Source organism: Anas platyrhynchos, chromosome 1 (assembly GCF_047663525.1).
Source record: "Anas platyrhynchos isolate ZD024472 breed Pekin duck chromosome 1, IASCAAS_PekinDuck_T2T, whole genome shotgun sequence".
Taxonomy (NCBI): Eukaryota; Metazoa; Chordata; class Aves; order Anseriformes; family Anatidae; genus Anas; species Anas platyrhynchos.
In genome coordinates this window covers 206361656-206387816 of record NC_092587.1, presented here as the reverse complement: position 1 = coordinate 206387816, position 26161 = coordinate 206361656, and the positions used below count along the sequence as shown (strand labels likewise).

Here is a 26161-nt window from a genome sequence, read left to right as displayed (position 1 = left end):
AAGGCTGGAGTGCAAGGTCTGGAGGTGCAAGGGCTGGAGGTGCAAAATCTGGAAGTACAAGGGTTGGAGGTGCAAGGTCTGAAGGTGTGAGGGCTGAAGGTGCAAGGGCTGGAGGTGCAAGGACTGTAGGTGCAAAATCTGGAAGTGCAAGGGCTGGAGGTGTGAGGGCTGGAGGTGTGAGCAGGAGGCGGGAGCCACCCTGGAGGTGGGCGCTGCTGCCCGGGCGCAGGGGGAGGCCGCTGCCACCCCCGTGGCGGTGCCTGGGCGAGCGGCTCTGTGCTGGGTGTGCGGGAGGGGCTCCATCGCCCGCGGTGCTGCTGCTGCTTGCCAAGTTATGTAAAGTGCCTGGCACCTCCCTGGCACGCAGCAGGCACGCAGCACCTCCGAGCTGGCCGGCCCTGAAGGTCCCCAGGGACCGGGGAGGCGCTGCGCAAACGCACCAAGAGCGGCCACCTCTGCGCCCCCTGCCCTGCCCCTCGGGGGGCTCCCCAAATCCACACTCCTGGCACAGAGCTGAGAGGGATGGGGGCAGTGCATGGAGCCCAGGTGCCCTCTGCGGTGCTGCAGCTGCCCCAGGACACCCGTGGGGGCCGTCCCCTGTGCCCCCGTGCCAGCACGGCCGTGCCCACGGCGCGCACCGGCACGGGGACCCGCACCCCGTCCCCACGTCCCGCCGAGCGGCCGCTTTTCTCCCCAACATGGTAATGAACTCGGCGGATTATCAGCTCCCAGATTTAATAGAGGCACAGCCGCACTCCAGCAGACTTTAAAACAGTCATTATTTCATCAGCAGCCCCATTAAACTGTCACGGGCTTTGCTGTGCGCTCTCTCCGATTTTTTTTTCGTTCTCTCCCTCCCGCCTTTTCTCCATCACCAGTTTTTTTTTTTTCACCCCAGCAGCACAGGGGACGGCCTCGTTGGGACCCTGCTGCAGCCAAGGGGTGGGGAACGATGTCGGACTGCTCCCCCCCGTGCCCACCCTCAGTTTACCCATCGGTAAAATGGGCTCGGCGTGGGCTTCCCATTTGGGGCTGCTCCATGGGGAGGAAGAAACTTTCTGCAGATGCAAACTCCAGCCCCATTTTCTGGGGTCCTCACCCCCCTGACCCCACGGAGAGGGGCAGCGGGGTGGTGGTGGGAAGGGGAGCGGGGCGTAAAGAGACGGAGCAGGGAGAGGCCCCCCCCTTTTTTTCAACCTTTCCTCAATCCACGCGCTCCCCACCCCCTTCCCACGCTCGCCTCCTCCCTCTCCATCAGCCGCCTACACGCCGCTCCTGGCGTAATGGGGAAAATAAAGGAAATTTCAAAAAACTAAATGCGTGCTGAGCAGGCGTGGCGCTGGGGAGAAGGGGCTGCAGAGTTGGGGTGACCCCACAAAATGCCTCTGCTGGGTTGGCCTCGGTTACACGGGGTCCTGGCGGTGCTGGGGGCTTGGTGCTGAGCCCCCTGGAGTGAGGGGCTCGGGTGGGCGCCAGGGGCTCTGCACCAGGCAGCTGGGGAGGATGGATGAGGACGTGCGGGGTGGGGAAGGTTTTTGGGCGAGGAGACAAGCCCAAGGTGGTGGAGGTGGTGGAGGCAGGGATTAGACCCAATAATTCAATTTTTTCCCCTGAAAAAAACACCCCAGGGCCACTCTGTGAGGCTGCTGAAATCCCATCCCGGGGCGCACATGGAGCAGGGCCAGCACCGTGCCCTACAGGGGACGGTCACCAACCCTCGCCACCCCTGTGGATCCCGGGGAGCTGCTGCTGCTGCTGCTCCCTGCTCTGCCCTCGTTTCGGCACAGCCCCGGGTGCGCCCGTGTGGGCACCAGGCTCCTCTTCGCCCACCCGCCTTTGTCGCGCTGTCTGCGAGGAGGAGCTCGCCTTGTCTCTCTCCATTAAGCTGACAGCGATTCCCATTTATTTAAAAATAACAGAGCTTTCCATCTCCCCGCGGGCAGCGCCTCCCGCCCCAGCCGCCTCACGGCGACGCCGGCGGCACCGAGAGGGGCCCCGATGTGTCCCCAAAGTTCTCCCGAGGGCAGAGGCTTGGAGAAGAAGTAAATCATAAAGCAGAACGAGGGAAGGGGAGAATCGTTTGGAAGAGAACAAATGACAAACCGAAACCCGGGGCATAAATCATAAATCATCATCTCCCCTCTTGACGCCAGCTCAGGAGAAGGAAGCGCCCGGGCTCCTGCCTGGCTGCGGGGCGTTTTGGGGCGGAATCGTACCCAGGAGCTGGTGGGGACACCCCCACGGACACCCCGATCCAGGCACACAGATGGATACACACCCGTGTGTGCGCACACACGCACAATTTCCCAAATTCCCACGTGGATTTTGGGTGCAGGATGCACAAGCAGGACGTGCGCTCGTGCACCCGCATCCAAAATGCGCACGCGCACTCGAGCGCATGCACAAACTTGGACATGTGCACACAGACACACGGATAAACAAGCGCCCAGGTGTGCAGCAGCCCCGTGCACACGCAGGCTGGGAACACACTCACATTGTCATGTTTTTGTCACCGCCAGGATAAACTCAGCCTTGTTGCTTTTGACACAAAGAGGTGCCGCCAGCCACCGTCACGCGGCGCCTCCAGACCTTGGACCCGAGGCGAAAGAAAGGAAGAAAAAGAAAAAAAAAAAAAAGAGGAAAAGCTAAAAAAGCCGAGGGACTTAATCATAAAAAAAAAAAAAAGCCCAGCTCTTTGAGGAGAATCACGTTAAATTGGCTATTTATCTGCGCAGCATCCCGCCGGGAGGTTTCCATGGCTACCTGCGAGCCCTCGCCGCCCGCTGCCGGGGCGGTGGCGTGCCAGCCCCATGTGCCACGTGTCCCCCAGTGGGCCCACCGGTGACAGACCCCGTGCTGCGGCACCTGTTGCTGTGGCACTTTGCAAAGTTGCGTGGATTTGGCTCTGCGTGGCGAGGAGAGGAGGCGGCGGGCGCAGGGTGCCGGGGTGGCCGGGCCCTGGGTGAAATTTGGGAACATGCTGGGGTCGCCAGCCCCTCGGTGGGTTTGGGAAGATGTTGGGGTCACCTGGGTGGCCGGGTGGGTTTGGGGAGCTGCCACGGGGTGCAAAAAGGGGATGGAGGCTGGGATGGCTGCAGGAGGCAGTGGGGAACACAGCGGGGTTTGGGGAGGGTGCGCAGCCCCCGTGTGCTGGCACTGCTGCGGTGGGGACCTCGTTCCCCTTGGGTCGGGGGACACCGATGTCCCCGTCCCTGCTTCCAGACAGCCCTGATCACTTCCACGCTGCCACTGCCCTGCTGGGGAGGGAGAGCTGAGCTCCAGCTCTCAGCGAGTGCAGAAAATCCAATCCACGACCTGTGTGGGATCCTCCGGGGATGTTTGGGGACGCCAGGTCCCTTCTGTCCCCGCAGGCACCGAGTCCCCCTGCCACCACCCGAGGTCTCAGCCCTGTTTTAACCCCACCACAAGGAGCCCCCGAGCATGGCAGGGAGCAGGAGTGTCACCGCAGGGTGACACCCTCACCGCCACCCCGCAGCGAGGACTTTCCTCCCCGTCTGGCTGCTGTCGTCTCCCGTTTGGCTCCTTCCCATGGCAGCACCTGGTGGTTCTTCCAAACAGAGGAAAATAAAGGAGTAAAAAGGGCTTTGGTTTGCTTTCTGTTTGGGAAACGCAGATGGAGCGCCCCGAGCTGTGCCAGCCTCGGTTTCAGAGCCGTGCACCACGCTTTGGGGACGTTTCTGGCTGTTTTGGGGGCAGCCGTGGGAGCGACGCGTCAGGAGGCAACACCCTAAAGAACCCAAGCCCTGAGCCCTGCTCTTTGCAGCTGCAAACACCAGATTTCGTGCCTCAGCCCCCAAAAACCCATCCCCGATGCCTGTGCAGCCCCCACCCCACGGGACTCCCCCTTGAGGGGTGCAGTGCCCGTCCCTGGTGCGGGGCGTGGGGGTCAGCGATGCGCACGTTTGGCGACGCGCCGATGTTGTGCAGCGCTGCGTGCAGCTCGGTGCCTCGTCAGCGCCTGACAAAAAGCCCCCGCCGCTGCCTGGCATTGATTTTGTGCAGCCCATTACTGCCTTTCCGCAACAGCTAATCCCTGGCTGCTCCCCCCCCAACTCCGGGGGAGGCAGCCCCCGCGCGCAGAGGAGGCGGTTGGTAACGCCGATAATTTCCACGGCCCCGCGTCTGGCTGGGCACGTTGTTGATTTCTCTTGATTTTTCTTGATTTTTTATTTTTTTATTTTTTTTTCACTGTCTTGTTTCTTTCCCGTGGGGCTCTTTAGCCCCAATTTTCTCCCAAAAACGGAGAGGTGAGGAGGGTGCTGAGCACCAGGAGCCAAGCCCGAGGCCCCTGGGTGCCGCCAGCACGGCGCGGAGGTGCCGGTGTCCCCTGGTAGAGACTGGGGACCTGGGGACCCCTTGGGGACCCCTGGGGACCCTGGGGACCAAATCCCTGCAGGGACTGTCCCACGAGTGTCCCAGGGGACAGATGCCACCACCCCTCAGCTCGTGGCCCACTGCCAGCCCTGGGTAAGGGCTTGCTGTGAAGTCTCGGCGCGACGAAGCCCGCGGGTCCCCGGCTGCGCCGCGCAGCTCGGCTGACAGATGTGAGCGGGCAGGGCGAGCTGGGGGGGGGCTGCGGGGCACAGCTCACTGACAAGTGTGGGATTGTGGCCCCAGGAGATGGGACCAGCCACCCTTCTGCTGCTCCTGCCGGCTCCAGGCTGTGCTGGGGGGGGGGTGCTGGGACCCAGCTGGAGCCAGCAGTGCTGTAAATACACCCCCAAATCCATAGGGGATGGGAAGAGATTTCCTAAACCCATCTCTATTCCCATCCCATCCCCAGCCCCATTTCATCCCATTCCCATTCCAACCCCATCCCCATCCCTATACCCACCTCATCCCATCCCCATCCCCATCCCCATCCCCATCCCCATCCCCATCCCCATCCCCATCCCCATCCCCATCCCCATCCCCATCCCCATCCCCATCCCATCCCCATCCCATCCCATCCCATCCCATCCCATCCCCATCCCCATCCCCATCCCATCCCCATCCCCATCCCATCCCCATCCCATCCCCATCCCCATCATCCCATCCCCATCCCCATCCCATCCCATCCCATCCCATCCCCATCCCCATCCCATCCCCATCCCCATCCCATCCCCATCCCCATCCCATCCCCATCCCCATCCCCATCCCCACCCCATTCCCCCCTGTGTGGGGCAGGGGGACACCTCCTACACCAAAATGCAGATTTTTTCCCCCAGGATGTTCCTTTTTCCTTCCTCCTACAACCAGAAGAACCCATCCTTGGCTGCCCTTCTCCAGCCCCAAACCCAAGGCAGCTTTTGGGGTTCTCCAGCCCCTGCTGGGGGGCCGGGATAGGCGGTGACAAACTCAATGTCCCCCCCCCCAGCACCCTGCCCTCGCCAGCCGCGCGCTGTCCCCGCAGCTTGCCCTTCCCCACCACGCTGCTTTCATTTCCCCTCCCTATCTGCTGCCAGCATCTTTTCATTAGCAGGAGCTGCAGGCTGCTGCGTGCCTCTCATCACCACCGGAGGGGGGGTGGCAGACCACCAGCAGCCCCCCAGGGCCACCCAAAATTCCCCCCATGAATGGGACCCCCCAGCCGGTGCCGGGTGAGGACCCAGGGTGCTTTTCCCTGCCCCATTCGTGTCAGATTCCCCCCACCTGTCGGCGCATGAAATCGTCTTCCCGATCATTGAGGATTTCTTTCCCTTTTATTTTTTATTTTTTTATTATTTTTTATTTTTTTCTCTTTTTTTTTTTTTTTTGAGAACAGCTTGTACCGACCTTGCGATGAAAACAACGCTCCAGGTTCCTCTGGGTGTTGTTTTCTGTTCTTTTTTTTTTGTTCCCGTGATAAATGTCACCGAAAATGGGAAAGCTTTTCTTCATTTTCATCCTTCCCTTCCCTCCCCGAAAGGCTCCTTGGGTTGCTGGGTGTGCTGGGGAAAAAATAATAAAAAAAAAAAAACAACAAAACAGCGGAAAAAATCGGATGGGGGGGAAAAGAAAAGGGTTGCTGAAGTGGGACTTTCTTTCAGATTTTTCTGCCGGCGAGACAAGAACAGTGCTGTGCTCGGGGGGAATACAGCTGGTGATGGCACGATGCGTTTTGGGGGAAAAGTGCAGCTTTTCCCTGCTGGAAACGAGCTCCGATGGGGATGTCCCCGAACAGTGGGACCCCCCCCAAGTGTGACCGTGCTGTGGCCACGTCCCCATCCCCCTGGGGCTGCATCCAGCAGGGAGCACGGGGTGTCTGGTGGCTGGGGATGGGAGAGGGGTTCACGGGACGTAGCCTGAAGCTGTGGTGCTTGGGGTGGAGCGAGCTGCCAGGCACCAACCTCCCCCTACACCCCCTACACCCTGGTGCCCCCCAGGCCCATCTGAGCACACCGGGGGCTCAGCAAGGGTCGAAATTCTGCCCAGCACCAAAATCCGTGGAAGCAAACGGAGATACACGGCGGAGAGGTCCCCAGATACCCACCCCATCCCTGTGGGTCACCCCCCAGCCCCTTGCCAGATGCGCACAGCCCCCAGCACAAGAGCATGGAGAGGTCCAACAAGGGCCCCCACCTCCTCTCCGCTACCCTGAAGGCTTCTTTCGGGGTGCGTGCACACCCAGGGGAGCTCGAGAAGGAGGCGTAAAGGAAACCTGGGGGCTGGAAACCCCATGGGCAACCCCCTGAGCTTGTGCTCCTCGGGGGGAGAAGCGGGCTTGGAGGAGCAAATTGCTCTCTCCAGGTCTGCGTCTCCGCTGAGCCCTTTGTGGGGAAGGTATCCGCAGAGCAAATTGCTTCCTATCAGCAAATACATCTACGCGAGCGGCGGAATTGGTATCCTGCACAATGAGCACTCGAGGACAATGCGCAGCTATTCAGAACTCAGAAAAAAAATAATAAAATAAAATAAAAATTCAATACCGCAGCCTAAGGAGGCTCGGCAGAAGTTTAAAGCAAGGCTGGTTGGATACGCACGGCACGAAAATATTGCTGCTGGGCCACGGAGCTGGAGCGGTGCCTTCAGAACACCGGCGGCGCTCGGGCTTCTTGGCAATAAATGAAGATGTGTGGCTCGTGGCAGCACCAGGAGCACGGGCTGCTGCCCGCTTGGCCTTTTGGGCTTGGGTTTTGGCTACATCCAGAACAGAATCATGCGGAGGAGCAGGAGTGGTTTGTGCAGGGACCCCTGTGCCACCCAGGGACCCTCTGCCTCCAGCCCAGCGCTCCCAGCGCGAGGCAGGAGCTTGGGGCAGGGTGTGGGATGGAGCCAGCATGGTGCTGGGGGGAAAGGACCATCCTCCACGTCCAGGCGCTTCTTCAGAACCACAGGGGGTGGTGGGGTTGGGGAGGGACCCCTGGAGGAGATCTGGACCGGACCCTGCCCCAGCAGGACCCCACGGAGCCGCTCGCCCAGCCCCAAGTCCTGGTGGCTGCTGGAGACCCCATGGAGGAGCCCCCACAACTTCTTGGGGCATTTTTTTTTTTTGTGTGGAGTCCTGTGAGCCTGGTGTCATCCGGGTGGGCTCAAGGAAACACGTGGAGGTGGGGAAAAAGGTCTCAGAGCTGGCCGAGTGTCCAAAGGATCAGGGAGCAACCAGCTGGGGAGGCACCCAGGCAGCTCCAGGCTGCGCGCTGCAGACGAGCACAGCGAGGTGCCGATTTAGGTAATTCAGGCAAAAGAGGTAAATGCAGAAATTTCACAGCTGAGAGCGGTTGACACAGCAGCTGGGATCCCTCCGGCACAAGGAAATTCCCCGTGTTCAATGCAGGACACGAATTCCCCCAGGAAAACTCGGAGGAACTCATCTCGGAGCCTCTGGCTTCTTGCACCCTTGGGTGCGCGAGGTCGGTGGCTGCTTTGCTGCTACTGCTGCTCCCAAAGCATCCCAAAACACAGCTGCGTGGGCCCTTGAGGGCTCAGAGGGAGCTGAAATAATGGTGATGAGATCCTGACGTGGGCTGGGGGCTGCAGGAGGACGAGCAGGACCAGCTGGAGACAGCAACGTTCAGACTGGGTGCGTGGAGAAGCTCTCCCACCGCCGAGTGGCACCCAAAGGTGTGCCAAACCTGCAGCAATGCCCCGCGGCTCGTGGCTGGTGGCACGTGGCCATGCAAAAATCCCTGCTGGGGCAGGACTCGGGGACAGGAGGCAGGAGCTGGGCTGGCTGCACGCAGCCACGGCACGCGCAGATGGGAGCGAGCGGCGGTGCCGGCACGGCGCCTGCACGGGCACCTCCGAAATGTGCGCAGGGAGCGCACCCACGGCAGCTCTTTACGCACGCAGAGCCTCGTGTTTGTGCCAGCAGGGCAGGAACCCAGGAATGCTTGCAAACACCGAGGGAGTTTAATTGCAGGAATCCTTGCCTTCCCCTCCTGTGCCCGAAGGCAGCCGCTTTTGGGAGGCGCGGTGGTGGCTTTTGGTGACAAAGCTTGGTGATTCAGGATCCTCTGCCTTCAGCGTCCTGTTTTTGTGGCATCCACCAGGAGCTCACATCCTCCTGAGGTCTGTGTGATGTGTCTGGCCCTGGCTGAGAGCCTGGAGCCCTCCCATGCTCAGAAACCCCCAAATCCCCCCAGTCCTCGGGGCTGGAGCACGGGTCCAGCCCTCCCCTACGCTGCTGGGTGCTTCCAGATGAGAAGAGCGAGCAGGGAATTAGCTGGGAGTGATTGGAAAGGAAAAAAAAAAAAAAAAAAAGAACATTTCTAATGGAACGCATCAAAATATTTTAGAAGAAGTGGAAGCGTTTCATCAGGCTATTTAAATTTCTCAGCATTTCTGAGACTCCAGGGGCTGCTGAGAGGAGGAGACACGTCTCCTAGCGAGCGAGCCTGGGAGCTGGCGCTGCCGTTTGCAGAAGGACTAGCGTAAGCTGCTTGGATACCGGGCTAAGTTTTCTCTAGAGGAGAAAATAGTACAGACCTACATGTAGCAGGGAAAAAAAAAAAAAAAAAAAAAAAAAAGCAGCTTTAAAAGCCCCGGGAATCACATTTTGGGTAGGAGAGGCAGGCGGCACCACGCTGGCTGCATGGAGGGGGTGAGGAGCAGGCTGGGCGCATCGTGGTGGGTGCCGAGGTCCGTGCCACACGGGGTCAGGAGGCTCCGTGTCCTCCCCACCCGAAGCTGCGCTCATCGTGTGATCACTGCCAGGCGTTGATTCCACTTGGGAATAAGGCTGGGGATAAACAAGCATGGGAACCGGCTGTTCCGGGGAAGAGGGGACTCCCCGTGGATGTCTTCTTGCCAAGGCGATGGGTGGTGCAGGGGTTGCGAGCTGCACCCACGCTGCTCCGTCCCTGCTGGACACGGCACGCCGCATCTTCCAGGGCATCCCGAGCTCTCTAAAAAGTCCCCAAGAAATAACAGCAAAGAGCCAGGCAGTGCCATTCCTCCTGCCTCGTCCACACCTCCGCCAGAGCCCAGAAATGGAGACGAATGGAAAGGCGCTGCAGCCTGGCCGCATTAATAACGGCGCTAAGTGCAAGCGTGCCGTGACAGCCTGCTGAACCAGCCTGCGCCGAAACCAGAGCCCTTTTTCCCCCAAGATCCAGGCTGGTGGGAGGAAATCAAATAACAAAAAGATGGAAAAAAAATAAAACCGAGCGGGAGTGACAAATGAAACCAGCAGGTCGGAGGATGGTCATGAGAGCTGGTGGCACCATGAGGGGCAGGAGCTCGTGCGCTCCAGCCGAGGGGATATTTGTTGCCCGAAAAATCTGGGGCAGCCACAGCACGTGTGTGGGTGGCAGCGTGGTGCCAGGAGTGCAGTTTTTACACCCCGGTGCCAGAATTTCCAGGGCTCAGGCAGCAGCCAGAGGATGCCCCAGCTCTGAGTCACGGCTGGGGAATCCAGCAGGGCAGGTACAGCCCCGGGTGCATCCCGCTGCTGCCTGCGCCACCGTGGCTTTGTCCCACCTTGAGCAGGCCCCATGGTGTGGGGAGAAGATGGGCGAGTGGTGAAGGTTCCCAAACCCTGGGGCTCAAAGTACAGCCCCCAAAAAGGAGCGTGGGATGAGCTCCAAAAGCCTCAGTGAGCTCGGGCAGAGAATGAAAGCCTGGGGCTGGTTGTTGAACCTGTGGCTTGGAGTGGAAGGAGATAAAAGTGAGGTTAAAGCAAAGGGATGATCCTTTATAATGCCACATCAGCACGGGATCCGCTCTCAACTCCTAGAATAAAATTTGGGCAAGTCCTCATGGGTCTGCACCTCAGTTTCCCCCTCCGGCCAAGGCAGGCAGTGAATCTCATCTAATTTCTACAGCGCGCTGCTTCCTGCTCCAGACCACGGGGATATTAATCCTCGTGAATTTGACGGGGACTGAAGTGATTTGAGTGCTAATCTCTTAATATCTATCGCTGCTCCTAGTCCCAGCTGAGCAGTTCATGCTGGAGCCTGGAACTGTCAGCGTTTTCGCTGAAGCTTTTATTTCACAGCGCGCTCCTCCCCGCTCCCCCCCAGAAAAGAGACCCTGGAGGCACGGAGATCCACAGGGCTGGCGAGGAGTGACAGGAGCAGGTCCTTTTTTTGAGAAAAAATCCCTCACGTGAAGACGTGCCCATGCCTGTAGGGATGCTCCTGGGTTCACCAGGGTGGCACAAAACTGGCTGTTCTGGTGCTGGCATTGGAAGGAGCTGAAATGATTAAATAAATGTTAAAGTCTGGGCTGCGCTCGCTCCCTTGTGCCCTCCCTGGAGCCAGGAGCTGTGGGGTTTTGCAGCAGGCAGAGCTCGTTCTGACCCCGATTCCGTGTAGGATGCCCTTCCCTGGGTCCCTGGGGTCCCTCCTCGGAGCACAGCACCGGCTCTGACTGCACAATCTGTTCCCTTCCCACCTCTGGCACCCCACACCCTGGGTCACCACACACCCCAACAGCCCCCCGGCACAGCAAGACCCAGGGCAGGAGACCCCGGTGAGGCTGTGGTCCCCCTGTTGGGGGACAGCCCTGCTTGACGTCCCGAGGGACAACACGGCGGCACCTCCAGCCCAGCCAAGAGAGGTTCTGGTGGTGCTTGGTGCTGCACACATGCAAAGGGCTGTGCGCTCAGTGAGGATCCCAGAGGGGAGCTGTGCTAATTCAGGAGGTGACGGCACGGAGCAGTGCTGCAGGCACCTGGGAAGCTCTGGCTTTGCTGCTACATCCCAGCACAAGGAGTGGGCTGGGGTCCAGGGCAGGTCCAGGCTGGGAACCCACCCAGCTGGGGTGGCCGAGGGCTCCAGGCTCCATCCTCTCCTGGCTGAGCACCACGGAGCCGTGCCAACACAGCACTCAGCATCCCCCAGCCCAACCAGGCTGGGCAGGACCAGCACATCCCAGCATCACCCCGGTGCTTCCGGAGCCCCCTGTGAGCCCCCCGATACCCCTTGACACTCCCCAACACCTCCAGACCCTCAGGACCAGCACCGCCCAGAGCCTCTCCCTGCTCTCACCACCCCAAGCCAGCACCCTGCCCATGGCTCTGGCGCTGCCCAGAACCCCCCCATTCCCCCGGGGCCATCGGGGGATGGCGGCAAGGCTGGGGAACGGGGAGGGTCTGGGCGCCCCTTACGAGACAAAGGCTGCGGGCGCAGGGAGCGGCGCGGCGCAGCGGGCGCGGCCGGGCTCCGCGTTCGGCGGCCGGGCGCAGGGGGCAGGTGCGGAGCCCATCGGGGCCTCCGCCGGAGCTCCTCGGCCCCCGCCCAGCCCCGCGGAGCCGCAGCGGAGCCGTCAATCAGCTCCCCCCCACCTCCCTTTTCTCCCCCCCTTTTCTCTCTCCCCCCCCTTTTTTTTTTTTTTTTTTTTTCTCCTTCCTCCCCCCACCCCCCCCCCCGCGCGCACGCCTCGGCGCGCTGCATCGGGCTCGGTGACAGCTCCGCTCCCAGCCAGCGCCGAGCAGGGCGCAGAGGAGGCTCCTCGCTGCTCGCAGCCCCCGCCGAGCCCCCCCCCCCGCCCCGCCACCCGCCTGGCAGGGCTGCCGAAGCATGCGGAGCCATGGGGCAGGGCTGCGGACACTCCATCCTCTGCCGGAGCCAGCCGTACCAGGCGGCCGCGTCTGACCTGTGAGTCCCCCTCCTGTCACCACCGGGCATGGGGGGGACCGAGCCGGGACGGGGGGGGATGCTCCAGAACCGGGGGGATGCTCCAGGACGAGGGGGATGCTCTGGAATGGGGGGGATGCTCTGGAACGGGGGGGATGCTCTGGAACGGGGGGGGATGCTCTGGAACGGGGGGGATGCTCCAGGACGAGGGGGATGCTCTGGAACAGGGGGGATGCTCTGGAACGGGGGGGATGCTCTGGAACGGGGGGGATGCTCCAGGACGAGGGGGATGCTCCAGGAGGGGTCCTCCGGGGGGCTGCAGGGTGAGGGAGCGGCGGATGCGTGGGGAGAGGGGAGGCAGGGAAAAAGTTCTCCCTGCATGACAGCTGGAGGGGAGGGGGCACAAAAGGGCCCTGACCCCCCCCCTGTTGCCCCACTGGTGTTCGCCCAGGGCTGGTGGGGACTGAAATCTGCGTGCCAGAGGGCCGCCGTGCTCAGCATCCCTGTGTTTCGGGAGCCACGCTCGCCCCCCACCACATTTTCCTGTGGGGGTGGAAGGCTGCGGGCCCTGCAGTGGGCTGGGGGGGCACGGCCAGGCACCGGGTGCCTCGGTGAGGCGTGGGTCAGGCCTCTAAAATGTGGTTCCCACAGCTCCACGCAGGGCAGGGCGGCCACCCCCGCACACCCACCCCCGCAACAGGTCCGGGGGGCCGGGTGCCTGCGTGCAGCGGGGTTGGGGAGGGGGCTGCGGGGCTCAGCGGGGCTCCTGCTCCACCGGCACGGGCAGCGGGGGCCGTGCGCACGAGCGTGGGGTGACCTTGCTCGGGGATGACAGTGCTCCCTGGAAGCGGGGAAGGGTGATGCTCCGGAGAAACCCACGTGGGGAAGCGGGGCTGAGCTGGCTAACGGGAAGCATGCGGTGCCTGAATTCCCAGCACCCGGGGGCTCTGCTGGGGGGGGTGGCGGAGACCCCCCCGGCGCTGCGTGCGCGCGTGCTGCGCTCCCCAGGCTCCGGTTAGCAGGCTGTGCACAGGAGGTTTGCAGGATGGGGGTGCCCTGCCTCTGAGTTTGGGGAGATCTGGGGTGCTCCCCATCCTTCCCCCCCAGGGGAGCAGCCCTTCGGATCCCACCCTGCCCGAGGGGTGAGCTGAGCCAGCCGGGAAGGGATGCGGGCAGAGGGGGGAGAGGAGGAAGGCGGCTCAGCGCTTGCATTCCTTTGTCTGGCACTGCCAGCTCCACGTGCTCAGACAGCGGCCGAGCTGCCTGGCTTGGCAGCACAGCCTCCGAGCTGCGTGGGGATGGGGCTGGGAGCACCCTGAGCTCCCATTTGGGTGCGCTCACACCTCCCCTAACACCATGGCACCGGGGCGCAGGGGAAGGCTGCTCCTGCTCCGGCACGGAGCCTTTCCCTCCCTGCACCGCGCACGTTTCACACCTCCACGGGGGTGACCTTCAGAGAAATTTGCCTCTCTCTTGGTAGGAAACACCCTACAGCATCTCCTCTGCCTCCAACCCCACGCGTGGTGGGGCTCGGACCCACCTTACCTTACCCCAGGGCACCCAGGAGCTGCTTTCTGGCGCCGAGTGCTTTGTTCCACGCTGCCCTCAGGACGTGTGCCCGTGTCCTTTCCTTCAAGCAAAGCACACAAAGGTCTCGAAATGCCGTGCTGTCCCCATGCTTCCCCCCGGCTGGAGCGCCTCTGGTGACTCGCAGCTGCTGCTGGGTGACCTTTAAGGCAGGTGGATGCTGCCGAAACTTCGCGCAGCCGGGGTGAACCGAGAAATTCCCCTGTCGCCCAGGGCGTAGCCTCGCCTTCTGCCTGGAAGATGTCTGATCGCATTCACACACCCTGTGGAGAGCTGGAAAAGCTCCCCAAGTGCTGATCTCCAGCAGCCTGCTCTGGGGAAACTGTTTTGGCAGGGGGGTCGGACCCGATGATCTCCTGAGGTCCCTTCCAACCCTACCCTTCTGTGATTCTCCCGTCCCCACGTGCGCGGCGCAGCCCTGTCAATACGTTCTGATTTATTTTGCAGGTGGCAGCCAGTCAAGTGCCATTTTGTGTTATCCAGGTCATGTTTTAACCCATTTCCTCCTTTTTTTTTTTCCCCCCCGGCGGGAAGCGTGCGCCCGGGCTGGCGGCTCCTGACCCGGTTAGCGGCGCGTGCTGGATGCGAGGGTGCCCGGAGCGAGCACAGCCACAGAGAGCAGGATCCAAATCTGCTGTGCCTTTACAAACCAACCTCTCCCCTCTTCCACCAGGATCCCGTTCGCATGTTAAAGCAGGGCGCAGTGAGGGGGGGGTGCAGGAAGCATTTTGGATAGCCCTGCTCCCCGAGGGATGAGCTGGGAAGCGGAGCTGGGATTAAATCCGAGAGGAGCGCGCCAAGGGGCCTCGTCAGCGCTGCCCTGCTCCTCGTGTCCCCGCTGCATGCAGCGTGAGCAGGAGGCGAGCAGGGACGCATGAGGCGCGTGTGCGCACCGGGACGGGGAGCAGGTCCAGCTGGATGTGGTGTTGGAGTGCCCAAGGGCAGGATTTGGCAGCAGCTGGGGCTGGAGGAGAAAAAACCGAGCTCCACGGGCTGGAAACGTGGTGCTGGGGGAGAAAACACGCAGGGAAGGTCTCAGCAGAGGCTGTGGAGGTCGTGGGTCTCAGGAAACCTTTGGGAGTCACCAGAGCAAAGGTTTTGGGGACCTGCGAGGGGACAGAGGTGTTTTCTGTGCGCCTTTGTGCCTCTTACTCCAGGTAAATGTCACATTTTTTGGGGGGTTCTCCAAGCGCCTTCACAGCGCGAGGGCAGGCTGGTGAGCGCACCAGGGGCTGCCCCAAACCTGTGATGATTCCCAGCCCTCGTCTCGTGGGTCTAAAGCTCTGTGCGAGGCTGGATCCGGCCCCACAAGGGGAACAAGATGGATTTAGGAGCAGGGGGGCCCCACAGGGCAGGGGAGCAGCAGGCTTCAGCCAAATATCTGGGTTATGCTGGACCCACGTGGATCCAGGAGGGAGAAGGAAGCCCCAAAAACACATCACCAAACCCTCAGGCTCCATCCTGCATCCATCAAGCATCCAACCTCCATCCTCCTCCCCCCCCGAGCATCCTCGGAGCCGCCAGCGGTGCCCAAGTGCTGGGAATTCACCTCCGGTGCTCGCCGGCTGCTGGCGCAGACGGGGGGCCATCAGAGCAGCCCCTGCTCTGCCTCGTGGGCTGGCATCAGCCCCGTGCGCCCCCCCCCTGCGAGATGTGGGCCTGGAGGAGATAACAGCTGGCTGATGAGCTGCGCTTTCAGCCCCAGGGGCAAGGGACCAGCATCGACCCGGGGCAGGGATCCAGCTCTTGCAGCTCCTTGCTGGGGGATGCTGCATCCCCCTGGGGAAGCACCGCACGCAGAGACCCTTTCTGGAACCCCCCCCTGATGCCTTCACCCAGCTCTCTGCGCTCTCCTCCCCAGCCTGGTACTCGATTTCGCTTTTGTCTCCATCCCTGCTCCCACGTGGCTCGCCGAGAGCCGCGCTGGGCCGCAGCCAGCGGCGTAAAACCGGGCGGCACGGGGCTGCCTGGGACTTTTCTGCTCGTCCAGCCTTCCCCTGCCAGGGCTGAGCTGCCCTACTTAATGCTCGGGCTGGTCCCCGGGGGGGCTACGAGGAGCTGGGTGAGCCCGGGGATGCTTTGTCTGCGCGGCTGCAGCAGCGGGAGGGCTTTGGTGAGCGGTGCGCGGCGCGGTGGCACCCCTGGCACCTGTGGGGAGGTGTCCCCAGAGCCCTGTCCCCTGTGTGCGTGCCCTCAAGGAGCGGCCCAGCAGCTTGCTGCAGATCCTGAGTGCTCCTGGGGGCTCCTGGGTGGGGGTTCTCCCTGATACCCAGCTCCTGAAGCCCCCATGGGCTCTGCCTCCAAGGCCAGTTCGGGAGAACCGCGGGGTGGGAAGGCTGCAAAGCTTCCCTGTGCAGGCAGGGCTTTGGGTGGGCTCAGACCCTCCGAGCGCGTGGCAATTTGTGTTTTCTTGAACAAATGGAGTAGAAAAAGGAGGTGGTTTTGGACGGATTCATCTCCTGCAGGAGCCGTTACCACCTGCGGTTCGGCTCTTTGGTTTGGGACCAGGACCCATCAGCCTGGCACCGGTGCTTCAGGGGGCTGAGGGTGGCTTTGCTGAGCACCTCAGGGCCACCAAACCCCCTTTTTTTTGCCAGAAGCAGGGGAGGGCAAAGCCACCTGAGAAGGAAAAAAAAAAAAAACCACAAACAGCAGCTTCGGCAGCAGCCTGGAAGCCAAGCCTGAGCCAGAAAGCCTCCCCTGGCTTCTGCTCGCTTCCCCGAGCCAGCCAGCCCCTTCCCAGCTAGTTATTAGCTCGCACGTTTCAGCTGGGTGACTCAGAAGACAGTGAGGAGCTATTTATAAGGAGCATTTCAAAGGCTAAGCCTGTTTCAGGGCTTTTTTCCCCTCCTTTTTCCCTTGAGCTGGCGCAGGGCAAAGTCGCCCGCGCTCCCTCTCGCCCTGACCCCTGCGCGCCCGTGGCCGTGCAGCAGGAGGGAAGCTGCTGCGAGGTGGTGCCAACCTGGCCCCAAAAACCTCCCCGTCTGCATGAGCAGCTCCCCAAGCACCTCGCTGTCCAGGGGTTAGGGCCAGCACAATTCGGGGATGGGGCAGGGAGCTGAAGTTTGGGGTTGCTGCACCCCAAACTGGTGCAAACTGGTGATGCTGCTGCTCCTCCGCCTCCCGCAGAGCCAGGACCAGCAGGACACAACCTGTGCCCGTTTCTCCCCATGGAAAACCTCCGTGCAGACCCCTCCTCGCAGGCAGGGCTCCCCACAGCCCACCCTGTTGCACAGACGGGGACACGGTGCCGTGTCCCACAGCCTCTCGGGGGGCTGCTCCCCGGGACCTGAGCCCTTCCCGGACTGGATGCTGCCCAACTGGGTGAGCCTGAGGCTGGATCCGAGCGCACGGAGCCCTGGCGAGCACTGGGATTTATCAGCCTGCTGTGGATGTCACCCTGGTGGAGCCAGAGGGTGTTTGGAGACACCTCCAGGAGCTGGGTTTTGCTGGCCCAAGGCAGGAGCCCCAAGCAGGAGGGCCCACGGGGTGGGTGCTGCGGGTGGGGAGCACGCGGGGATGCCACAAATTCCTTTTTTTCCCCCAGAATTAATAAAATAGGCCGGGGTCTGAGCTCTCCTCTCTGCACAGCCACGTGCTGGGGCTCTGCGCTCGCTCAGCCCGCCGCGGTCCCGTTTGGAGCAGGGTGAGCGCCGGTGGCAGCGTCCTTCCCACGCACAGCAAGGAGGCAGAATTTGGGCAGCCTCTGAACACGAAATCTCCGCCGAGCAAGGCGATGGGCAGAGGTGTTGGCACCGGCAAAATCTTTAATCTGGCTGAGTGCCCTGGTGGTTTTGTTATCAGCTGCCCCGGGGCACGAAATCTCTGCCCACGAGCTGGGTGCGCTCTGCTGGGCTGGGTCCGGCTTGGTGATGGAGGTTCCCGCGGAGCTCGGGCACCCCAGGGCTTGAGGCATCCTTTGGGGGCACCTCGGGCTTCTGATCGGGAGGGACATCGGGGCACTGAGCTGCTCGGGATTGACGCAGAGCCAGGAAAACACTGGTGGAGGAAGCACCCGAAACTTTTGGGGGCTGTTTGAGCCCGGTGAGGAGGGCGAGCCCACGGTGTCTGGAGAGGGGAGGGAAGGCAACGAGGGCAGAGCCTGGCTCCCGGGGCTGGAGGTGCCCGTTTGGGTGGGGAGGGCTCGCCGTGGAGGAGCAGCGTGACCTTTCCTAATTCGATTCTTGCTCTTTTATTTCCCCTGCTTACCTCCAGCGCTCTGCTTTGTCAGAAGCTCGGGCTCCTGGAGCCGAGCACTGCAACGTTTGAATCCTATTTTTTTATATATTTTTTTATTTTTTTTTTTACCAGCTGGCTGCTGCAGGTCGAGCATCCCCCAAAATAAACACGAGGCCCCTTTGGGTGCTGGTTTTCTCTGCCCGAATCGTGGCTGTGCTGCAGAGACGGCCGCGGCCACCCCACGCGCTCCCTCCTGCTGCTGCTGAGGGCGCAGGGGCCGAGCCAAACGGGGGGCTCCCCGCCTGCCCCACAGCTCGGGGGCTGAGCCAGCCCCTCCAAAGCGGGGTTGTGGGGAGGAGAAAGGGGTCTCTGCCCCCGTGGGTGGTGCGGGAAGCTGGGGTGAGCGCAGAGGGGCCGCGTGGAGGTGGGGTCCTGGCAGCTCCGCGGGGCGCACGGCGCTGCTGGGGACCCTTCCCCGGCGAGCTGGCACGGTGCTGTGACAGCAGGTCCGTGGGCTGGGGAGCCTGCAGCTCCCAAAGAAGTGCAAAGTCAGCCTTGCTCATGCGTCGCCGTGCCTGGGAGTTGGGGAGCGGGGTGCTGGAGCTGGAGCTCAGCCCGTGGGGGAGCGGCGGTGGCGGGGGCTGGCCACGCAGCGTGGGCAGGGGGCAGCTCCCTCCCAGCCCTCCTGCGCTCTGAGGTCTGCTGGTGCTGGGCAGGGGGCAGGAGACGTGCTCCTGCCTCGGGTTGGATCCTGCCGAGTGGGGTTTGTGCACGAAGAGATGGTGCCGGGGGCTCTGGGGGGGCTTTGGGCACGTCCCTGAGGGCTCACAACATCTCCTCGCCGCGGCCAAGCTGCCCCCTGACCTTCACATCCACTGCAGGGCCGGTGTCCCCAAAACAGGACCAGCCATGGGGTGCCCCCAGCACCCCACCGCTGCCCCCGTCACCCCCAGAACCCCCCCGGAGCCTGCCCCCAGCAGACAGCCACGCAGGGAGATGTCTGCTCGTCACACCGCAGCCTCGCGCAGACGGCAGCCGCCGCGCCACGAATTAAGGACAAGATCTCAGCCTCCGGGCATCGCGGCTGCACCGCTCACTGCTTGCACCCAGCACCTCCTCCTCCGGGTCTGTAGGGCTTGGCGGGGGGGCTTCGTGCCCCCTGCATGCCCGGTGGGGGTGGCAGCAAGCCCGGAGGAGCTCGGCGCTGGTGGCACGAAGAGGGTCGCGCGCGGCGCTTGCAGCAGGGCTCTGGGGAGATGGAGGTTGTGGCTCCGGCCCCTGCGGCCCCCTCCCAGGAAAAGCAGCGATTTTGCAAATTAAAAACCCTGGGCTTGGCTCAGCGAGATTCTGCTTTTCAGCAAACGGGTGTCAGATGAAGCAGCTTTCGTTTTAACAAGCCTCAGAGGCACGGGAGACTTTTAGCCATGTCCTTCTCCTTCCCCATGGTCCCCATACCCGGCTGCCCCCGGCCACCAGGAATATTTTGGGTTTGCACCGAGCGTTTCCTTCTCCAGGGTCTGGTGCTTTTATTTCATTGTCGTTGGGATGGGGCTAATTTCGGGGCTAATTTGGGGGCTAATCAGCCCCGTGTGCATCGTAGGAGCACGTGGAGGCTTCAGCTGCGTGGGGCTGCCGGGAGGATTTGGGCATCAAGGGAGGTGGACACGGGATGGGCAGGGGGCAGACAGGACATGGGTCTCCTGCTCCTCCCCAAAAAGCACCGGGATCCTGCTGGCATTGGGATGGAAAGACTGGGGGAATGGGAATCGAATTGGGATTGGATTGGGAAAACTGGGGGCTCGGACCCGCTGCAGGGGAAGCAAAAGTGCAGGGCCAGAGCGGCGCTGGGAAGGGAGAGGAGAAACGCCACCTCCAGCTCCTCTTTTCTTTTTTTTCTTTTTTTTTTTTATATATTTTTTTTTTTCCCCCGGTTATCAACTAAACCTCCTAATTGAATGATGAGTTGGCAAAGTCTGCGAGGCTGCCTTTATTCAAGGACAACTCCCAGGAGAGCCGGGGGTAACCGAGCGTTTCCTCCCCGCCCCGCCGCGCCTCCTGCCTGCTGCCGAGGCTCTCGGTGTCAGCGCCCTGGCGCTTTGCTTGGATCCTCGGGGTGCCGGTGCCCCTGCTCTGCTCCGGGCGGGGAGATCTCTACATTTCCAGCACCCCCCCTTGGGGACATCCCATGGGATTTGGGGGCTTCCCCCATCAACCAGGACGTGGCATCTCCGAGGCGCGCCGCGCTGGGAACTTGGCGCTTTCGGGATGGGGCCGGGCCACATTCCTGGGGCTCCTTGGAGTGCCGGATGCGTGCCCGCTCCGCAGCTGCTCCGTGGGCGTGCGACGCTGTTGGGATGGCACCGAGGAAACGTGTGCCCGCCGTGCAAACACCGCTCGGCGCGCCCAGCCGGAGCGGCGGCACTCGAGGCGTTTGCTGAGCAAACAGAGCGCACCGGGAAGCCCGGGGGTGCCACCTTTCCCCTCCCCTCCCACGCTCCTGCCAGCTGCCACCGCCGGGGCCCCCGCAGCATCCTGCAGCACCTGCCCATTAATATTCATGCTGTAATTAGCCACAGCCAAGCTCGGCTCCAAATGAACCCCCCCCTGGAGCTGTGCGGTGGCTCCGCGCTCCGTCTCGGTGCCGTGCTCGCGCTCAGGGCGCAGGGCACCCGATGTCCCCCCGGCCCCTAACGCCCACTCCGTGCCCTGCATTTCCACGTGAAATCCTTCGGTTTGGGGCTCGCTGCCTGCAGGAAACAGGCAATTTTCTGCCGCTGCTTTGGGGCCGGGCAGGATGAGCCACGGAGCGCCAGGGACCTCTCGCATCCACGGCAGGAGGGAATTCAGCTGCTGGGGGCTTGGGGACATGGGACAGGGCACGTGGGACATGGAAATGGGACAGAGGACATGGATATGGGACACGCTGTGCAGGGACGCACCCATTAGGACCACTCCCCCCCTCTCACCACCCCCAGCACCCTCCCCAGTGACCCCAGTTTGCTCCTGCGCCCCTCCACCCAGTGCCAAAGTCACCGCTGTCACCGGAGCCACCGCTGAGCTCGGTGGCAGGGGGACGAGGCTTCGCCTTGCAGGGGACACGTGCAGCCCTCCGGGCTTCCAGATCGCTGGAAGCTTGTGTGCTTGTGGGCCGCTAAGTGCTGTAATTACAGATGTGCCTTAATTAGCATAATTGCGTTTCTGCACAAATAAAACATTTGGCGGAGTGAGTCCTCGCCGGCAGCTCGCAGAGCGGAGCAGAGGGGAGCGGGGCCACCCCCGGTGCCACCAGGTTGGGGGGGGGGAGGCTGGCATGGGGAGCAGCTGGGGGCGGGGGGCTGGTGCCCGGACACCCCCTGGATTTGCTGGGATTTGGCACTGGGTTTGCTGGGATTTGTCACTGGGTTTGCTGGGGCACTCTACTGGGTTTGTTGGGACATGGCACTGGGTTTGTTGGGACGTGGCACTGGGTTTGCTGGGGCACTGTACTGGGTTTGCTGGGACACTACTGGGTTTGCTGGGACATGGCACTGGGTTTGCTGGGGTGCTGTACTGGGTTTGCTGGGGCATGGCACTGGGTTTGCTGGGATATGGCACTGGGTTTGTTGGGGCATGGTGCTGGGTTTGCTGGGACACTGTGCTGGGTTTGCTGGGACGTGGCACTGGGTTTGCTGGGGCACTGTACTGGGTGTGCTGGGACACTACTGGGTTTGCTGGGATAGGGCACTGGGTTTGTTGGGGCACTGTACTGTGTTTGCTGGGACGTGGCACTGGGTTTGCTGGGGCACTGTACTGGGTGTGCTGGGACACTACTGGGTTTGCTGGGACATGGCACTAGGTTTGCTGGGATAAGGCACTGGGTTTGCTGGGACATGGCACTGGGTTTGTTGGGACATGGCACTAGGTTTGTTGGGGCACTGTACTGGGTTTGCTGGGACGTGGCACTGGGTTTGCTGGGGCGCTGTACTGGGTTTGTTGGGGCACTGTACTGGGTTTGCTGGGATAGGGCACTGGTTTTGCTGGGTCATGGCACTGGGTTTGCTGGGACACAACACTGGCTTTGCTGGGAGGCAGTCCCAGTCTTACTGGGACACGGCACTGGTTTTACTGGGACATAGCACTGGGCTGGATGTGGCATGGCACCGGGTTTGTTGGGACACGGCACTGGGCTGGATGAGACACCGCACTGGGCATACTGGGACGTGACACTGGGTTTCCTGGGGCACTGTACTGGTTCTACTGGGACATAGCACTGGTTTTACTGGGACATAGCACTGGGTTTACTGGGTCGTGGCACTGGGTTTACTGGGTCATGGCACTGGTTTTACTGGGTCATAGCACCGGGTTTGCTCCTTTATCACCCTGGGGACCCCAAAAAAGATGCCCGAGGAGGTGGCAGTGGGAATCCAGCCCATCCCCAGGGGACATCCGTGTCCCCTGTCCCCCCCGTGGGCAGCGTCGCGGCCACCTCGGGACCGAGCCGAGGGGAAAGGAGCCCCGGCATCATCTGGCGAAGGGCTGGGAGAGCAGCTAATTACCGAAGGGTTGGGAAAACAGCTAATTACCGGCCGGCTGCAGGCTTCGCTAAGTGCCCTTTGCGTCGAAATAAAATAAAATAAAATAAAAAAAATAAAAAAAAAAAATAAAAAAAAAAAAAGGAAGAAAAAGAAAAATCCATTTTTCTCGAGCCGAAAATGAAAGCGATTATGTAACGAGCAATAAATTACTTAAAAAGAATGACTCATTAGAGCAAATAGAGAAAAGTCACTGCATATTTTTAGCCCGAACGCCCTGTACCTTTGCGGTAACCCCGTGGGGGTGCCGGGGGGCACCGGCTGCCCCCTCCCCTCGCCTGGGCCAGGGCTGTCGCTGCCCCCCCCCGGGGGGGGTTTGCCCCGTGGTGGCCGTGATGGGGCCGGGGGGACCCCGCTTTGTGCCCCCCCTTGAAGCCGTTCCCCCTGGGGCTGGTTGGGCACGAGCCCCTCGCCGAGCCCCGGTGCGCCGCTCCGTGCCCGGAGAGCCTGACGAATTAATTTGGAAATGGAAGCGACGAACGAATTAATTGGAGGATAAAAAAAAATTAAAAAGAGAGAGAGAGCGAGAAGCGATCCGGTTTTAATCCAGGTTAAATTGGCGTCGTTAACGAAGGAGAGATAACGAGGGGAATTGGAGCGGGCAGGTGCGAGGGTGGCAGCGGGCGCCCAGCTTGGGGACAGGGGACGCCAGCCGAGCGTGGCCCTTAGGGGGGATCCCTGGGGACACCGGGGTGGGAGACAGAGCCGGGGGTCACCCATGGAGAGGGGGGGGACCCCGAGAGTTGCCACCGCCCCTTTTCTGCCCCTTTGCTCACCTCCTCTGTCCCCTTGGGGGCCACCCCCGGCCCCACGAGGGTCTGGGTGGCACCGGGTGGCACAAATCCCCTCTTGCAGCCGCACGGCGCAGAGCGAGGCACAACTCATCCCGCTGCCCACGGATGTTGCTTATTACTCTTTTAATTAATCCAGCACCAAATGAACGTCCTTGGCACACGGGGTCTTTCCTTATTGCTGCCCGGCCACCTGCAGTGGCTGCTGGCGCAGTCATTAAGGCGCTAACGAGTTGTGGAAGTACCTCTGGATGGGCAGTGCCCGCCCGGCTCGGGTGCTTCGTTTGGTTTTTTTTTTTTCGCCTGTAATGGAGCAGAAGGGAAATTCACGGCGATAAAAAAACGGGGGAAAAGTCTCCCGATAAGGCAAAACCTTAACAAAGGTTTTTCTTAACAAAGCCCGAGGGGCTGCCCGCCGGTGCGCCCCCGACCCTGCAGTCCCCAAGAGGTGGGGATGTCCCAAAAGCGGGGATGTGGCCGTGGAGGTGAGGCCGAGGTTGGTTTGGAGACCTCCGGGGACCCCAGGCTTGGCACGCCCTCGGGGTGACAGCGTGGGGACACGCCGTGTCCCTGCGTGGGAGCGGGCTGGGGCGAGGACGGGGTGGCATCACAGAGCCACGGTCTTATTTGGGATGCCACGGGCACGTCACCTGCCCTGCTGTCACCGTGGGAGCCCTGGAGGGATGCGGTGGGGACGCTGTCCCCCGGCCGCGCGCTGTCCCCAGGCACGTGCCGTCCCCCGAGCGCCTGCTGTCCCCCAGCCACGTGCTGTCCCTTGAGGCACGCGCTGTCTCTCCGGATCCCTGCTCTCTCAGGCACACGCTGTCCCCAAAACACAAGCTGTCCCTTCGGACACCAGCTGCCCCTCGAGCCGTGCTGCGCCTTACGGCACCCGCTGTCCCCAGATGCGCCTTCCCCGCGGGCTCCTCCTGTCCCTCGGGATTCCTGCTGTCCCCCAGCGTGTCCCCCCCCAGGCACACGTTCCTCCAGATGCGTGCTGTCCCTCCGGGCACGCGCTGTCCCTCGCTGGTTGTCACCTGTCCCTCATCCCTTTGAGCCCGCAGCAGGCGCGTGCCCTGGTCCCTGCGCGCAGGACACGGCGCTTTGGGGCAGGGGGGGCTGCGGCGTCCCCCCCGCTGCCCGCGCCGCCGGCTCCCAGCGGTCTCCATAGAGATCCTGGCAGAGCTTCATCACTTATTCATCGCCGGGCCCTTCCTTTTCCAGCTAAGAGCACGGAGCCAGCAGAAACAGCAGCAACGGGGACAACAAACCCGGGCCTGCGCCCCCCCTGGACGTGCCACCGGAGTTTTGGGGGCATGGCAGCTCCTGCCACCGGCTCTGGCACAGGGACGTCCCCTCCTGGCTCTGGGTTTGTGCCCAGTGGGGCAGAAAATTGGGGAGCCCGGGGTCCTGTCCCATTTCAGCTGCCCCCATCCCCTGCTGGTGATGATGGAGGCAGCTGGAGGGGGGCAGCGCGGTGCTGAGCCCCCACGGGGCGGCACGGGTGCAGGCAGAGGGGTGCAGGGGTGCACGGGGGGGGCGCAAAGAGGAGGCTGTGCAGGGTGCACACCCAGACACACTCACTGCACACAAATATTCGCCCCCTCACCCTCCCACACGCACACATTCCTCCCCCTCCGTGCATGCGCGCCCCCGCGCATCAGTGCGCACGTGCCCCCCCCGAGCGCGCACGCCCCCCGGTGTGCACCCACACGGATGTGCAAGCCCACGGGTGGCACACAAGCTCACGGCTCGGCACGCACGCTTGTGCACACACGACACGGCCCTGCTCTTCCTCCCTGCCCTGCCGGGGGTCTTCCTCGCGCCTGCTCACGCGCTCCCCGCGGGCAGCCCTCCTGCACCCCACAGCCACGTAGCGGGGCCAAATTTGTCCTTTCTGACCCCAAAAAGCAGAGCAGAGCACCCCGGGGCAGCTGCTGCCGGGCTGCCAGGCACATTTATCAACACAGGCTGAGGAAGAGGAGCATAACCTCCTTCCTCCGCGAGCGGCTCTGATTTGTGACCGTGCCAAAACCCCGAGCAGGGGATGCGCCCATGGGGAGGGGCAGCAGGGCTGGGGTCTCCCCCACCCCCTGCCACACACCCGAGGGACTCAAGGAGGGCGTCCTGATCCTCGCTGCACCCCTCCTGCCTCCCCGAGGGCACCGCTCGCCCCTTGGCTCACCCCGGCCACGTGCGTGCTGTCCCCGTGCCCGCCGTGCCGCGGTGCCTGCCGCGTGCGTGCCCCCGGCGGGGCCCCCCCGGGTTAATGAGGCCGTGCTGAGGCTCGGCACCTCTGCAGGGTTAATGGGGTTGTGTTGATCCACCACGCTTCGCAGCCCCACCAGCTGGCCACGCTCCCCCTGCCCCAGCCCCGCGTGCGGCACCGTGGCACCCAGTGCCCCCCAGTGCGCCCAGTGGCAGCCGGGGGCGCAGCTCCTGGGGGGGTTTTGCCTAAATGCAACCTGCAAGAGGGGCTGGGTGTGGGGTGAAACGTGTTGTAGGGCTGCTCCCTGGGCTTGGTGTTGCCTCTTAGCCCTCAAAACTCACTCAGCTTTGGTGCCTGTGTGATGGAAGCACCCGGCCACGGGTCCCAAGCCCCAAGGGGTCCCCCCCGGGCAGGAGCAGCGCCTTGGTGCCCCGTAAGGGTTAATATTTCCCAGCCCAGCGAACTTTGCTCCCTCCCATGCAATTAAATACCCTCTGGCTGGAGCTGCCTGTCGATGCCTGGCGGGTTTCCAGCCCCGCAGAGTCCCTGAAGACGGCGGGGGCCCGGCTGATTGATCGGCTGGGAGCAGGGAAAAACACACCAAAATGCGCCGGCCACAGCCGGGGGGGGGGGGGGGAAGCACTCTGCCTGGATTTACTCCCCAAAGCTCCCTGGGACAGGGCCACGGTGCTGCCACATCCCCATCTGCCATCTCCCTCTGCAAGGCTGTGCGAGCTGCTGCTAATTGCACCGGGTCCTTAACGAGCCCACGTGGCATTAAGGCGCTGCTTCCCTGCAAGCGGCCCATGCGCACCTGCGGTCCCA

At 62.4% G+C, this 26161-nt stretch overlaps 1 protein-coding gene across 1 annotated transcript in view; it reads left to right on the top strand.

The window, feature by feature from the left end:
- Positions 1-11862: 11862 nt before the first annotated feature.
- The window catches only part of PDE2A (phosphodiesterase 2A), a 50159-nt gene continuing 35860 nt past the window's right edge, over positions 11863-26161 (top strand). Inside the window, exon 1 of the mRNA XM_072032956.1 lies at positions 11863-12020. Within this exon, the coding sequence (XP_071889057.1) occupies positions 11953-12020 (68 nt within the window). The 5' untranslated portion in view covers positions 11863-11952. The remainder of the gene's footprint in view (positions 12021-26161) is intronic.